Genomic DNA, 13519 nt, shown 5'->3' on the forward strand with positions numbered 1-13519 from the left:
AGTTAGCTAATATAATGTATTAACTTGTAAAGTAAATATGTGCTATTTTACCAGGGCTAAGAAGCCCTCTCTAACACTTAACCTGGGGACCAACGGCTTAAAGGTGACTTCCGAACCACCACCACCAATAGCCGGGCATGCTGATCGCTTTTTTTTTTTTTTTTTTTTTTTGTTCTCTTAGGACAAGAAGCTTATAAATTGCACTTAGTCCTGTAAGGACCTTTGCGCTGCTTCCGGAGTGATATGATATTCAGGATGGGTAAGGTTAGGGAGTAAGGACCGCCTCCTATCGAGATCCATGAGGAAGAATTAGGACACTACATCTCAAAGTCATCCCGGAAGAAGGGAGGCCAGCTGTAAACCAGCCTCTCCAGTCAAAGTAGGCAGGGGGTGGCACACCCTTGTTGAGGTTAACAAGAGCCTCTGAGGTAAGGGAACAAACCCCACCAACTCCAACAGCCATCCTCCACAGTAGGCTAGACTTATCGAATTGCCCATGAATCCCAGAATCTCAACATTTGCGGTTAGTGATGTGCCGCTACTGGACATCCATAAGGTTGCCCAGATTGAAGTGGCACATCGGTTTTTGCTGTGCCCAGTGGTGGGTTCAACTGGTAGGTATAAACCAGCCAGAAGTGATCCCTGCTGGGTGCAGGATCGCTTAGTGGTCACCCATCCAAGCAGCAGCCATGCTGACATTGCTTGATCTGGTTATCTTACGATAATCGTTGTACCCGATTGTACCCTTGTACTTTATGAGAATCAGTTAAATGGTATCCACGTAAATACTTTTCAAAGGTTCACATAAATTTTGGTGATTAATTTTCTAATATAATTGATTTTTCCAGCACACTTAATTATCCTGAATTTGATATCTAAGCACAAATATAACTACTCTAAATAGACTGTTAGTAGCTATGTTAACAAATATAAAAAATAAATAACTAACTACTATATACAGCAGTAGAAAATAGCAGTATCAGTCAACCAGACACAAAGTATTAAGTAAGCTGTAGTCAAACAGACCTAGTCGTTTACACCATAAGAACAATGTTAAACTGCAAACACCCTTACACTCTTAATTTTTTGTAGTAAAATTGTGGAAGATATTTATTTCATTTTAAAGATACAACTGTAACGAAATATTTCATTTTTTTTATATAACTGTAACGCATCCAAACATTTTTTAATTTTTCTTTTGTGTATGACTTTTGAATATTTAAATTATAAAATACAAAATTCTTTGTGATTTTTTATGAAAAACCAATAAATATAGAAAAATCTAAAGTATCTATGAACTTCTTGTAAATATTAATATTAAAAGTAATCCAACTCTTACCTTTTAGTTTTGGATGATTAAAGCCAGTAGTGAAGTTGCATGCACTTAACCCTTCTGGTGAAGCAGTTTTTATTTTATGAATTAATGTTGGCTTAAAAATAATTATTTTTGGGGTTGTATTAGGTGGGTCCGTGGTCAAGGAGTCCAAGATTTGTGGTCGTCCCATAAAAGGGGAATATTCTTATCAGGAAATTTATTTGGGAACATTATGTTACAATACAATAAGTCTTCAGGGAATGTTTTTTTTTAAGTTTGTGTAATTTTAAAGTTAGTAAGCAATTTTTCTCGAGATAGTGTCAACATATTATAATAAAGGAATGGTGTCACAGTGTTATGAAACGATTATAACAGCTGTTGTCTCTTAAGAAAGTTAAGATCATGTGTCAGCTTGGAATTTTGTTAATGGTCTTCTTTGGTCTGTTTCATTCGCAACTCAACTATGGTGTAAGCCTTTGGGGTAGCTCAGTCCCAGCTAAAAAAAGCTTTTGTTTGGCTAAAAAAGGTAATAAGAGCTAACACTGGTTTGTCAGCTTCTGACTCTTTTAGAGCAACCTTTCCTGATCTGAACATCCTGACATTGAGTTCCATGTAAATGTACTGTAATTTGCTTCATGTCAAAGAACATTTTGGTGTAGTTACATGCCAAAGTATAGTTACATACCAGTTATGTATAGTTACATGTAAAATGCAACTATATTATTTTATTGTAAATTGTTTTACTTAATAGCTAATTGGATGATACTACTCACCATCTCAAACAGAAAATGTCCTATAATCATAGGTCTAGAAATGTCCCGTTTAGCCGCTAGCCGCCATTTTGTACTTTTTATTTAAGTATGATTATCTCTAAATCTAGTTAAGCTAAAAAAAACCCAATTTGACACATAGGTTTGAGGAGATAAGAGAAAAATAATTGTGACATTTTCATTAATATTAACAAAAAATTGCGTCTTTGAATATTTTTTAAGTAAAATAACAAAAAAACAGTATAGTTATACAAAATGTATTAGGTACTAACTATTTGAACCTTTTTATTAACATTCTAATAGTACCTGTTTCAACCATATCCGCTGATGCATAAGCGAGCAGGAGCACTTTAAAGGTATGCTTGTAAAAGCCAGAAGCAACAAACAACTGATATTTCTCAACTTTGACATTTTTTGTGCTCCCAGATTGTGGAAGGGTATCTTTATAAAGTGGTCATGCTTGCTTATCCATAGACGTATTTCATTGGAAAAAGTACTGTTGGAATTGTTATAACAATTGCAAAATATTTAGTATTGTAAAATTTTTATAAACTATGTAAAACAGCTGATGCCTATCAAAAGACAAAATATTTGCTACTCCCAGCTGTCCATTACTTCCTGAAAACAATGATACATAACATAATGTATATTATTTAGTTGCATTTTTCTCATAAAAGAACTACTCTTACACAGTGATCAGAGCAATGGCTTACCAACAAAAGTGAAAGAACCACTCCCTTTTAGGGTATTTTACTGGAGAGTTGAAATAAAGGCTGAACACGCCAAAAGTACAGCTATTTATGGATGTGCTTAACGTAGGTGCTTCTCCAATTAACTCCAAGTACGGGGTACCACAGGGGTCGGTGCTGGGTCCTTTTCTATTCATAGTTATGGTAAACGACTTGGTTTCTTGTGTAAGCTCGAAATCTGTAATGTTTGCTGATGATGCAACTTTTGCCACATCACGCTTATCAATCGCTTCCTTGCAGACAGAGACGGATAGTTTACTTATACAGGCGAATAACTGGTACAGAGCCTACATGTTTCTGATGAATGTAGAGAAAACAAAAAAAATTTATTTTTCTTTTAGTAACCATGGAAATAATGACAGTAGCCAAACGGTGAAGCTTTTGGGAATTATACTTGATCCAAGGCTATCCTGGAATCCTCATGTTGACTATGTGTGTAAAAAGTTGCATAGAGTGATTTACCTTCTAAGACACCTTAAACTATGCATACCAAATGATAGCTTAAGAATGGTTTATTTTGCATCCTTTCATAGCACGATAGCTTATGGTTTGCTTTTTTTGGGGCAACTCCAGTGGCATAAACAGTGTTTTGATCACGCAGAAGAGGGCCATGAGAATTTTGGATGGGAGTGATCCCAGAGCTCACTGCAGACCTATATTTGTAAAATTAAAAATATTAACAGTGGTAAATCTTTACATACTTTTTGCTTTGTTGCATGTTAAGAAAAATTTTAGCAGCTTCACGCTTAACAAGCATGTACATAATTATATTACTAGAAATAGAGATTTAATTAATAGACCATACACAAGATTGAGTAAGATCTTGTTTTCCTATGAGTTTGTTGGTATATCGCTTTTTAATAAATTACATTTAAGTGCTCAGAATGTCAGTGTAAAACGATTTAAGAAAGTCATGCATGACTGGCTTATTGAAAAACCTTTTTACAAACTTGATGAATTTTACAGTTCTGACATTAGCATGTTAATGTTTGAGTAGATATAAGTTACATGTGTATTTTAATTTTTACCTAAACTGTAGCTTATTTTGATTATCCCTTTGCCTATGTTACAATTTTAAAAGTATCATTTTTCCATGTTACGTTCACATGTTAAGTTAAATTAATTTCTTGCACTGGGTTGCACGTTTTGTTTGTTTTTTACATTGCTATTAGTCTACTTAACTTTTTAACTTAATATTATTAAAAGCCATTTTTTAACTTATTAACTATTGCTTTTAGCTATCGCTTTGATTCAACGGTATTATGCCCGTGATTTAACTATGAATTTACTGCACGATTGATTACCATTGTTTATATGTAATGTATATTTATTTGAATGTAATTCTTGATCTGTTTTAACTTGCAAGTTGTAATTGCATCATATTGTGACGAGATCCATTGCATGTAAATGTTTAAAGATCAATAAAGATATCTATCTATCTTTAAGTATACTTTTTTCTACTTTGTTATAAGTACAAAAACCATATCGTTACATTTTCAATGATAAACCTAATAACAATTCTAAAACAACTTTTAAACTACAGTTTTTGTTTCCTGTATGACATTCATTGTTTGTATTTTTTAGTTTCAGGATTATAAAATGTAATTTATAAAAGAATATACATCTCAAAAGGAATATCTCAGAATTTATGATTTTGTATGCTTTGCATTTTATGACAAACACTGTATGTAAACTCTATATAGTTTTTTTTATTATTTACAAATAATTATCATGTTAATAATTAATTTCAATTAAAATTTTTATATGGCAAGTCACAATTATGTTTACACTTTATACAATACTAAATTTTTGAATTAGTTTTTGCTCCAGGTTATTAAATGTGTATTAAGCACAGGTTTTAGTCTTTGGTCTACATATGAAACAAGTTGCAAAAAAATAATAACTTCGAATTTCAAGATGCTGGCCATACACAACATTTTTTAAAGTTTGACTCTTGAGATTGTAATAAACAGAAAAGATAAATATACAGTAAAATTACTTTATATATAATAAGAACAGAAAATATCTCTGACTTGTGAACATGATATTTAGGTGCTATTGTAATACAGATAAATTGCACTTTCTTTATAGTTCACTTTTATACCACCTGTAGTATCTCAACTTCTTTATAAGATGACACCTGTTTCATGTCTACATTGAATTGAAATCAAGTAGCAGGTGCAATTTGTTTTTTATTTACTAAATATTTTGTTAACTCGTAATTTATTAGGTACAACTATTGTAAGTAATATTCATTATCAAGTCAGTTATTAAAATCATTATACAACGTTTTTTGTTTGTTTTATAATAATTATTTTAAGTACGGTATCCATGTTTGTGTTTTTTGGAAATATAGTTGTTTCTACTCATTTAAGATAAGATGTTGCATATATTTCCATAAACTACACAAAATACAAAATATTTTGGCTGGTAATTATTATTTATGTTTGTCGAATCTCTCTCTAAACCAAATAAAAATCTAAATATCATGACTAAAGCTACTAACTGCACATCTAAGAAAATAAAGCTTCTCTCAATTCAGTACATGGGTGATTCATTTTTTATTATACTTCTATAGCCATGAACTTTGCATAATCAGCTGATCATTACTCTAACAGCTGATAATAAGTAACTAGCCCCACTGTTTTTGGTTTTGTGTCTGTGAATTATTCCATCCAATTTGAAATGGAGAGCACAGTAAAGTTTGTAATCGTATTAAAGTTTGTTTGAATAATCTTTAAACACTTTGGACACAAAGAGCAGTTTCTATGATTTGAAATAAAACACCTTAAGTCAACAGAAACAATTTATTTATTTAACATTCTTTTAAAGACATAATTTGTATCAAACAGAAGAAAAGGCTGGAATTCCAGTGATGGCCCTCCCCAGGACCAAGGCGTGGATATCGTGAGTTCCTGTACCAATAAAATACAAGTCTTATAATTATATATACTTATGTTGTGAAAAATATTAATATCACTTTAATTAAAGGGTTTTAAATTTTGGGCGGGTAGATGCTGAGATGAAATAAAACAAGCTATGTATGATATATTAACGAAATTTATTTTTAATATGAAAGGCCCAAGTATGCCATTATGTATGGAATATGACATCGTTTGAATGTCCACCGCGGTTTCTTACAATGGTATGGATTCGAGTGGACCAATTTTCAATTACTCTGCCGCATAAATCCAGTTGAATTTGAGCGATGGCCTGGGTTATGTTGATCTTAAGTTCATCGGTTGATTGAGGCCTATTGGCATAGACCTGCAACTTCAGAAAACCCCATAAAAAAGTCTGGAATCGTCAAATCGCACGATCTTGGTGGCCAATTCACGTCACCTCTGCAAGACATAACCATACCTTCAAATCGTTCATGCAAAATGTTCATGGTGTCATTCGCTGTGTGGCATATAGTGCCATCCTGCTGAAACCACATGTCATTTACATCCATATCGTTCAATTTGGGCCAAAAGAAATCTGTTGTCATCGTTCTGTAGCGTTCGGCGTTGACAGTGATGGCCTCACCAACGTTGTTTTCAAAAAAATACAGACCAATCACACCGCCAGCCCAAAATCCGCACCGAACAGTAACTTTTTGTGGATGCACCACTACATGGTGAACCTCATGTGGGTTGGCATTGTCCCATATACAGCAATTATGCTTGTTAACATAGCCATTCATCCAGAAATGTGCTTCGTCGCTGAAGATAATTTTTCGGCCGAAATTAAGGTCCTCTTCTAAACGCTCCAAAGCCCATTCGGCGAACAAATGGCATTGTCTATGGTTATAAACTTTGAGCTCCCGGGTCAGTTGGATTTTGTATGGATGCAGGCCTAAATCCAGACACAAAATTCGCCAAGTTGAAGTTTGTGAAAGGCTGAGTTCTTGTGCACGGCGAGGAATTGACTGCCTCGGGTTCCTCTGCACACTATCAAGGACAGCGGCGACGTTCTCGATAGATCTGCTGTTGCTTTGACATCTGGGTGTAGGCTGGTTGTTTACCGAACCGGTCTTCTCAAATTTAGCTACCAAACGTTGAAGAGTTGACAATGAAGGGCCTCCGCGTCTGCCTTAAAATGGTCACAACACACGTAACGTTTTAACTAGTGAACACTCATTTTATAATAAAGTTTAATCATCTGAACGTGCTGCTCAATCGTGTAACTCGTCATGATGAAATACCTTGTCATGCAATGCCAGCACCCACTGAACAACAATACACTAATGAAACAGCTGACACCAAAACAACATGGCCACCACAGGCTGCCAACATCTACCCGCCCAAAATGGAGAACCCTTTATATTGGGTGAAGTGAATAAAAATAGTAATTGCATCACTATACTGATTTTAGCAATTACTTAGTTTCCAGTGAATAAAACTGAAAGTACTACCAAAGGATAGTACTTGCTTCATATATCCTGGACCCCGTAGTATTTGTTCAGATTCATCTGACTAAAACTTAACAACCTACTTAGCTACCTGCTGTAATAACTGCTGCATATTTGTGGAGCACACTGTTTATTTGTATTGAGACCATAGGTCAACACTAGGGCGATGTTCATGCACTTCATGAACAAACGTTGTACAATAAGCTTTGTCATGTCACTGATAAACAAATTTTATGGATTGAGGAAGAATCTTTCAGTTTTTAATTATTGAGCTTCTGCCTGAAAGTGATGAAGTCTTGCGCTTCTTTGTTGCTGAATCTTTTTGATCTTTTCAAATGGATGTTGATTCAAGATTTCAAGAGTTGAGTATGTGACAGCATCAGATTTCAGACACTGCACTAAGCAAAAGGTGAAATGGAGCAGAACTCAATATTCGTATAGAATCAATCCATTTTCCACCATAGCCACTTTATGTGTGGAAAACTTGGTTGCTCCTCCATGATTTGGGACCACGTCTGAAATATCAATCTTGCACCTGATGAGACAAAGAAAACAACTACACAGTCATTTACATTTACATTTAAATTTACATTTTTTTGTAGTCTGTGTGTCTGATGTTGAAACAATGCAAAGAGTTTGTTTTGAGCTTCTTTGTTGCTCATATTTTTGGATCTCTTCAGATAGAAGTTGATTCCAGATTCCAAGAGTTAAGTCGATGACAGCATCAGATTTCAGAGGCTTTGCGCTAAGAGGAAGGTGAACTGAAGCTAAACTCAGCATTCACATATTGACTGAATATCACGATACTAATATCAATAACAAAGAAGCTTTGCTGTGAATAAACAAGAATATCACTTTATTAAAACAATTTCCTTTTCTCCATAATCTGTTGAAAAAACACTGAGTATACAAATAACACATAAATAAAAATGCTGAAAGCTGAACTTAATAAACTTTTTACCCACTTGTAATGCTCTTAAAATCCCAACATCCCATAAATAGGTCATCATGACTTTTGCTAAAAATACCATTGTCCTAAATATAGTAAATTTGGGGTTTTTCCAAATCTCTTTATTTCCTAAAATTTAGTACATTCGTTTTTTAGGGTTTTGTGTTTTTTTTATATTTGTGAGAATGATCCTGAATCCATACATTTTCTACCAAGAAAATACAACTGGAGAAACAACTGGAAATGAGACAGTTTACCACATTAATCATAGAGGACTTTGTGAAGGCATTGTTATTCCTAGGAATAAAGTTACCATTGGACCTCAACCTCTAGAAGCTGGTGATGGTTCCAGAGGTAATCTACAACTTGCAATAACCTGGCAGGCAAGAATGGAAGGAATTGCTGTTTGCAGCAAGGAGAGTACTGGTTCAGGAGAAAAGAGACGTAAAACAAAGACTACTGTATATATTGTAAGAAAAACTGGTTCATGCTGTGTATTTTATTAAAGTTAGGCTAGCCCTTTGTTTCAAGAAGACTAAGAATATTGTGTACATTTATAAATATAAATGTACAACTGTTACTTTAGTTAAAAGCCAAGGCTACATGAATATACTGAATTTCTTCGAACAATTTTATTGAGGATTACCGCACCTCAGACAAGTTCATGCTGCTAATTCCATTTTTTTAGAAAGTAACTGAAATTATATTTGTTCACTAACAGTTATATTTAGATTACCACAAACACAATAAAACCAGAAAAAAGTATCAAAAATTATTATTTTTTTAATTTGTGAAAATCTTTTTTAACAAAATAAGTTATAATATAATATAGAATGTAAGTTTTGTGAGAAGAGTTGTAGGGTACAGAGTATTATTTTTAAGTAAATGTCATGAGGGACTAAAAAATCAAAAATTACTAGTCTATCTTAACAAATTATCAAAATTAAAAATTTTTAACAATATGCCTGCAAATTTGGCAGAGGCAGGAGAGCGGGGTCCAAGGTCCGCCCAACAAGCATTGTCCAACGACCTTATCAGACAGCTCTGAGAGCATGCTGTCACAATAGCTGGCTGCTTCATGAACTGCCTTATTGGATCACAGAATTCCTTCAATGACCCACTCAACGCTATTGTATAAAGTGCATCAACAGAAATTGAATTGTTGAGAACAGAAGTAGTACATGTGAGACGGCAGTTATTACAAATAAATCAGAGGCGGATACAGAGTTAGAAGAAAAGCAACAGCACAATCACCTATGGTTGATTCACATTAGGAAGAGAAAATGGACAAGTTGCTGGTTGAGTTTGTTACTGAGAAATAAGGAGTTGATATTATACTGGCTGACACCAAATGCTTTCACCGGTCATCGCCATTTTATCATCGTCTGTACAACTCTAATTTGGCACCTACTCAGAGTTTCACCTATTGCATTAAAATGGCTAAGGTCACTAATCTTTAAGAGAATAAGGTAAGAGTATATCAAAGCATGCCTAGCTCAAATATGGCAGAATTCTACACAGAGATTAAATAACTCACTTCTCAATACGACAAGAGTCTTCTTGTGGGAGGCATTCACTTAGACAAGTGTCTGAGAATTGTAACTTTAAGTTATCTAGCCTGATATTAACACGATATTACTACCTAACAGGATAATATACTGATAGCTAATAAAATATTATTGTTGATAAAAGTAGCTATTATTACTTTTATTATTATTGAAGAAAGGAAAAGATACGCACAGAAATAGGGTATCTTTGAAGTTAAAGTAGACTCCCGCTTATCCGAGTCCCGATTAACCAAGGCTCCCGGTTAACCGAGTCCCGATTAACCAAGGCTCTCGGTTAACCGAGGCCTTCGAAGATAAAAAATGTTTTTTTATAGACCAAGCAGTTGCAGTAAAATAATAAGATAATGTGTGTGTGACTAGTGGCTAGGCTATATCTATTTGTGGTGCGTGTACTCTGGCTGCTGCTAGGTTGAGTAGTGAATTGTTGCAATACGCATCCTGTTGGTGACGTAACAGTTGCTGATTTATGATAGGTGCCCGACGTTTATTTGAAGGAGGCTCGTCTGAGCGTAGCCTATATGAATGAACTTTCACTGAGTTGACACTGCAACGTTGCCATATTTCTGAATCGCCACAGACGTTTCTACTAGTCAGTTGCACAAGTTATTTGGACATGTTCGTTTCGTTTCGTTTCTTATTTTTGTTACTGTGGTCTACCCATGTTTTTAGCTGTGGAAAGTGTACAATGTTAGTGTTACAGCATGAGTGGCAAACGAAAAAAGACGTGTGATTTCTCTGGAAAAAAATGAAAGCATTAACACGTTCAGGCAATGGCGGGACAATTAAAATGGTGGCTGCAGATCTAGAAGTTGGTGAAGTGACTGTTGGTGATTGGAGACGGAACCGACAAAACGTTGAGAAATTTGTTAGTAAATGTGTGAGTGCGGGTGGTAGTTTATTGCAGAAAACAATGAAGAAAGGCAAATATGAGTTGAAATCAGAAGCTTTGTTTTTATGGTCACTCAAATGCAGAGTTTGGGCAGCCCTATAACTGGCATAATACTACAAGCGAAGGCAATAGAATTTCATAAAAACTTTAAGGATGATGATGACAGTTTTACAGCCAGTGATAGATGGTTAAACTGGTGGAAAAGTGGCACCATATCAGACAGCTTAATATTGTGGGTGAAAAATGATTGGTAAATTCTTCAGAAATTACAGAATTTCAAAATAAATTGGTATAAGTTGTTTTGTAGTCTGGTCTAACATCTGACCAAATATTTAACTGCGATGAGATTGGTCTCAATTTTCGTATGCTGTCGACTAAAACTTTGACGGCTAAATCTGAAAACTCTGCTCCAAGATTTAAGAAGAGCACAGAGCATGTTACAATCTTAGCATGCTCCAATTCATCAGGAACATTTAAATTGAGACCTCTACTGATTGGAAAGGCTCACAAACCCAGGGCCTTTAAACTCATCAATGTTAACTGTTTGCCCACCATGTACCGAAACAAAAAAAGTGCATGGATGAACAGCTAGATATTTAAGGAATCATTTTATAAAGTTTGTCCCTGTTGTCGAGGCATTTTTAAAAAACAGAAAGCTTCCCCGAAAAGCAATCCTATTGATGGACAATACACCTTCACACCACGATGAGGAAGAGCTTTTTAGTGGTAATATTAAAACCATGTTTTACCCCCTAATGTAACCTCGCTACTACAGCCCCTAGATCAACCAGTTCTTGAGACTATGAAAAAAAAAAACAGACATAGACTTCTACAAACCCTTATTTCACGTCTAGACGATGGGATGAGTGTTACAGAATATCAAAATAACAATCGAAAATGCAGTTTTTTTGGATTGCAATGGCTTGGGACGAAGTTAAAAATTCAACACTACAAAAATCGTGGAGAAAACTTGCCAAAGCATAAAGAAAATGTATCAGCAGAGGACAATGAAAGCCTATGTGAATTAGCACAACTGGCTAATCAGATTCCTTGTGACCAGCAAATAGAAAATGAAGATATCCGTGTGTGGTGCAATGAAGATGTTCAAATGGAACTTAGTGATAACGCAATTTTCCACACTGTCAACAATCCGCAAGAACCTGACACAGAAAATATCACCCCTAAAGTGTCTCATTCCGATGGACTGGAGGCGATCGACACTGCCATTGCCTACATCAAACAGCAAGAGGACTCCACGCCATTTGACCTTCTAACACTGCAGCGGTGGCGTACATCTCAGCGACGGAAAGGAGAAAGAGTTTAGCACAAAAATCAATCAAAGACTTTTCCACAACTTAAAAGATTATTTTTACACTTTCTATATTACTGTATATTATATAAAAACTGTTTGTAACTAAGTTTAAATACGAATTTGGCACATAAATAATACTGTCTTTAAAATTCAACATGTTTGTTGTTATTTATAACCTATTTAGCATTTTCTCTGGATTATCCGAGTTTTTCGCTATCCGAGGTAGTCTCGGTCCCATTTTCCTCGGATAAGCAGGATTCTACTGTACTTCTATGTACTCTTAAATGTATGATATGATAATTACTGCTTGAATAATTAATTATCATTGTCACTGTAAATGACTGACAGCTGTAAATTAGATACTGATTATTTAGCAACTGCAATCGTAATTACAAGTAAACAGGTAAGCTACTAAACAGAAGTAAATGCGTTACCTTCATAAGTATTGACAGCCTCCAGATTCATGACGTGCCGTATGATGTGGTACTCGTCACTGATGCCGTTCCCTCCTAACATGTCCCGAGCTACCCGTGCTATCTCCAGAGCTTTGCCACAAGAGTTGCGTTTCAACAAGGACACTTGTTCTGGGCACAGTCTGCAATACACAACAATTGTAAGGGGTACAGCCTTTACTACTGACCATGCTATATGAGTTAGATGATTTTACCATAAATATATAATGTAGTACTATGTAAAAGTTGTTGAGTAGTTAGTAAGCACAATGTAAGAATAGTTTCCTTTCAAAATGTTTTAACTCTTTGAAGATTATAAGCTCATATTTTTGCTATGTAATAATGCTTCAAAACAATCATGAGCAAAGATCTTGGCATTCTTCTTGAACGGTTTTTTATTTTCTTAACTATTTCCTATTAACGGCTTAAAAAAGATAATTACATAACTATTTTCATTTTTTATATTAAATATTGTTTATTATTACACCAAATGACTCATAAAAACCAGGAATATTGGCAAAAATGGGTAATAGAGTAGACCCTACTGCCACTTCATCTTGGCAGTAAATGTTACTGTCTAGTTCAATATAGTTGCATTGAGTGCATATTACTAACAGCTCCATGATTGGGTTCAGAAATTTAGTTCTCTCATTTAATGTTTGATCTTCTCTTAACCAAAATTCAATGTTTTTGAGTGCGTCTACATCAGTGAACATACTTTCGACATCAAAGCTAACTAGCTTATCAGTTTCAAGCTTTTTCAAGTTTTCGACTTCTTGACCAAGTCCTTAAAGAGTTTTAATAAACAAGTTGTTTTTTATGCAAGTGGTGTTAGCATGCACAAGAGAATTTTGATTTTAGATAATTCCCTAAACTGTGAATCCTGGGAACTAATTATCGTTGAAAAAGGAATGCCAGGTTTAAGAACTTTTTGGAAGTTATATTTGGCACTTTGGTATGGTAAGAAATTGATCTAAATGTATCGGAAAAATGTGCTTTATTTTTTTGAAGTGTTTTGGCAACTCTGCACTCAAACACACCAGTTGAATTCTTATTTAACATAATGTATTTGCCAGCTCACAAAGTTTCTGTGATTTTCTCTTAACCCTTCCCACGTGGAAT

General features: G+C 34.7%; 1 protein-coding gene across 4 annotated transcripts in view; it reads right to left on the minus strand.

Moving 5' to 3' along the window:
• Positions 1 to 5627: 5627 nt before the first annotated feature.
• The window catches only part of LOC124369895 (glutaryl-CoA dehydrogenase, mitochondrial), a 34887-nt gene continuing 26995 nt past the window's right edge, over positions 5628 to 13519 (minus strand). For all 4 annotated transcript variants that reach the window (XM_046828047.1, XM_046828050.1, XM_046828048.1 and 1 more), the window contains 2 exons: positions 12380 to 12540; positions 5628 to 5749 (listed from right to left, as the gene is read on the minus strand). In XM_046828047.1, coding sequence (XP_046684003.1) covers positions 5679 to 5749; positions 12380 to 12540 — 232 coding nt within the window. In that variant the 3' untranslated portion in view covers positions 5628 to 5678. The remainder of the gene's footprint in view (positions 5750 to 12379; positions 12541 to 13519) is intronic.

The sequence above is a fragment of the Homalodisca vitripennis genome, chromosome X (genome assembly GCF_021130785.1).
Source record: "Homalodisca vitripennis isolate AUS2020 chromosome X, UT_GWSS_2.1, whole genome shotgun sequence".
Lineage (NCBI taxonomy): Eukaryota > Metazoa > Arthropoda > Insecta > Hemiptera > Cicadellidae > Homalodisca > Homalodisca vitripennis.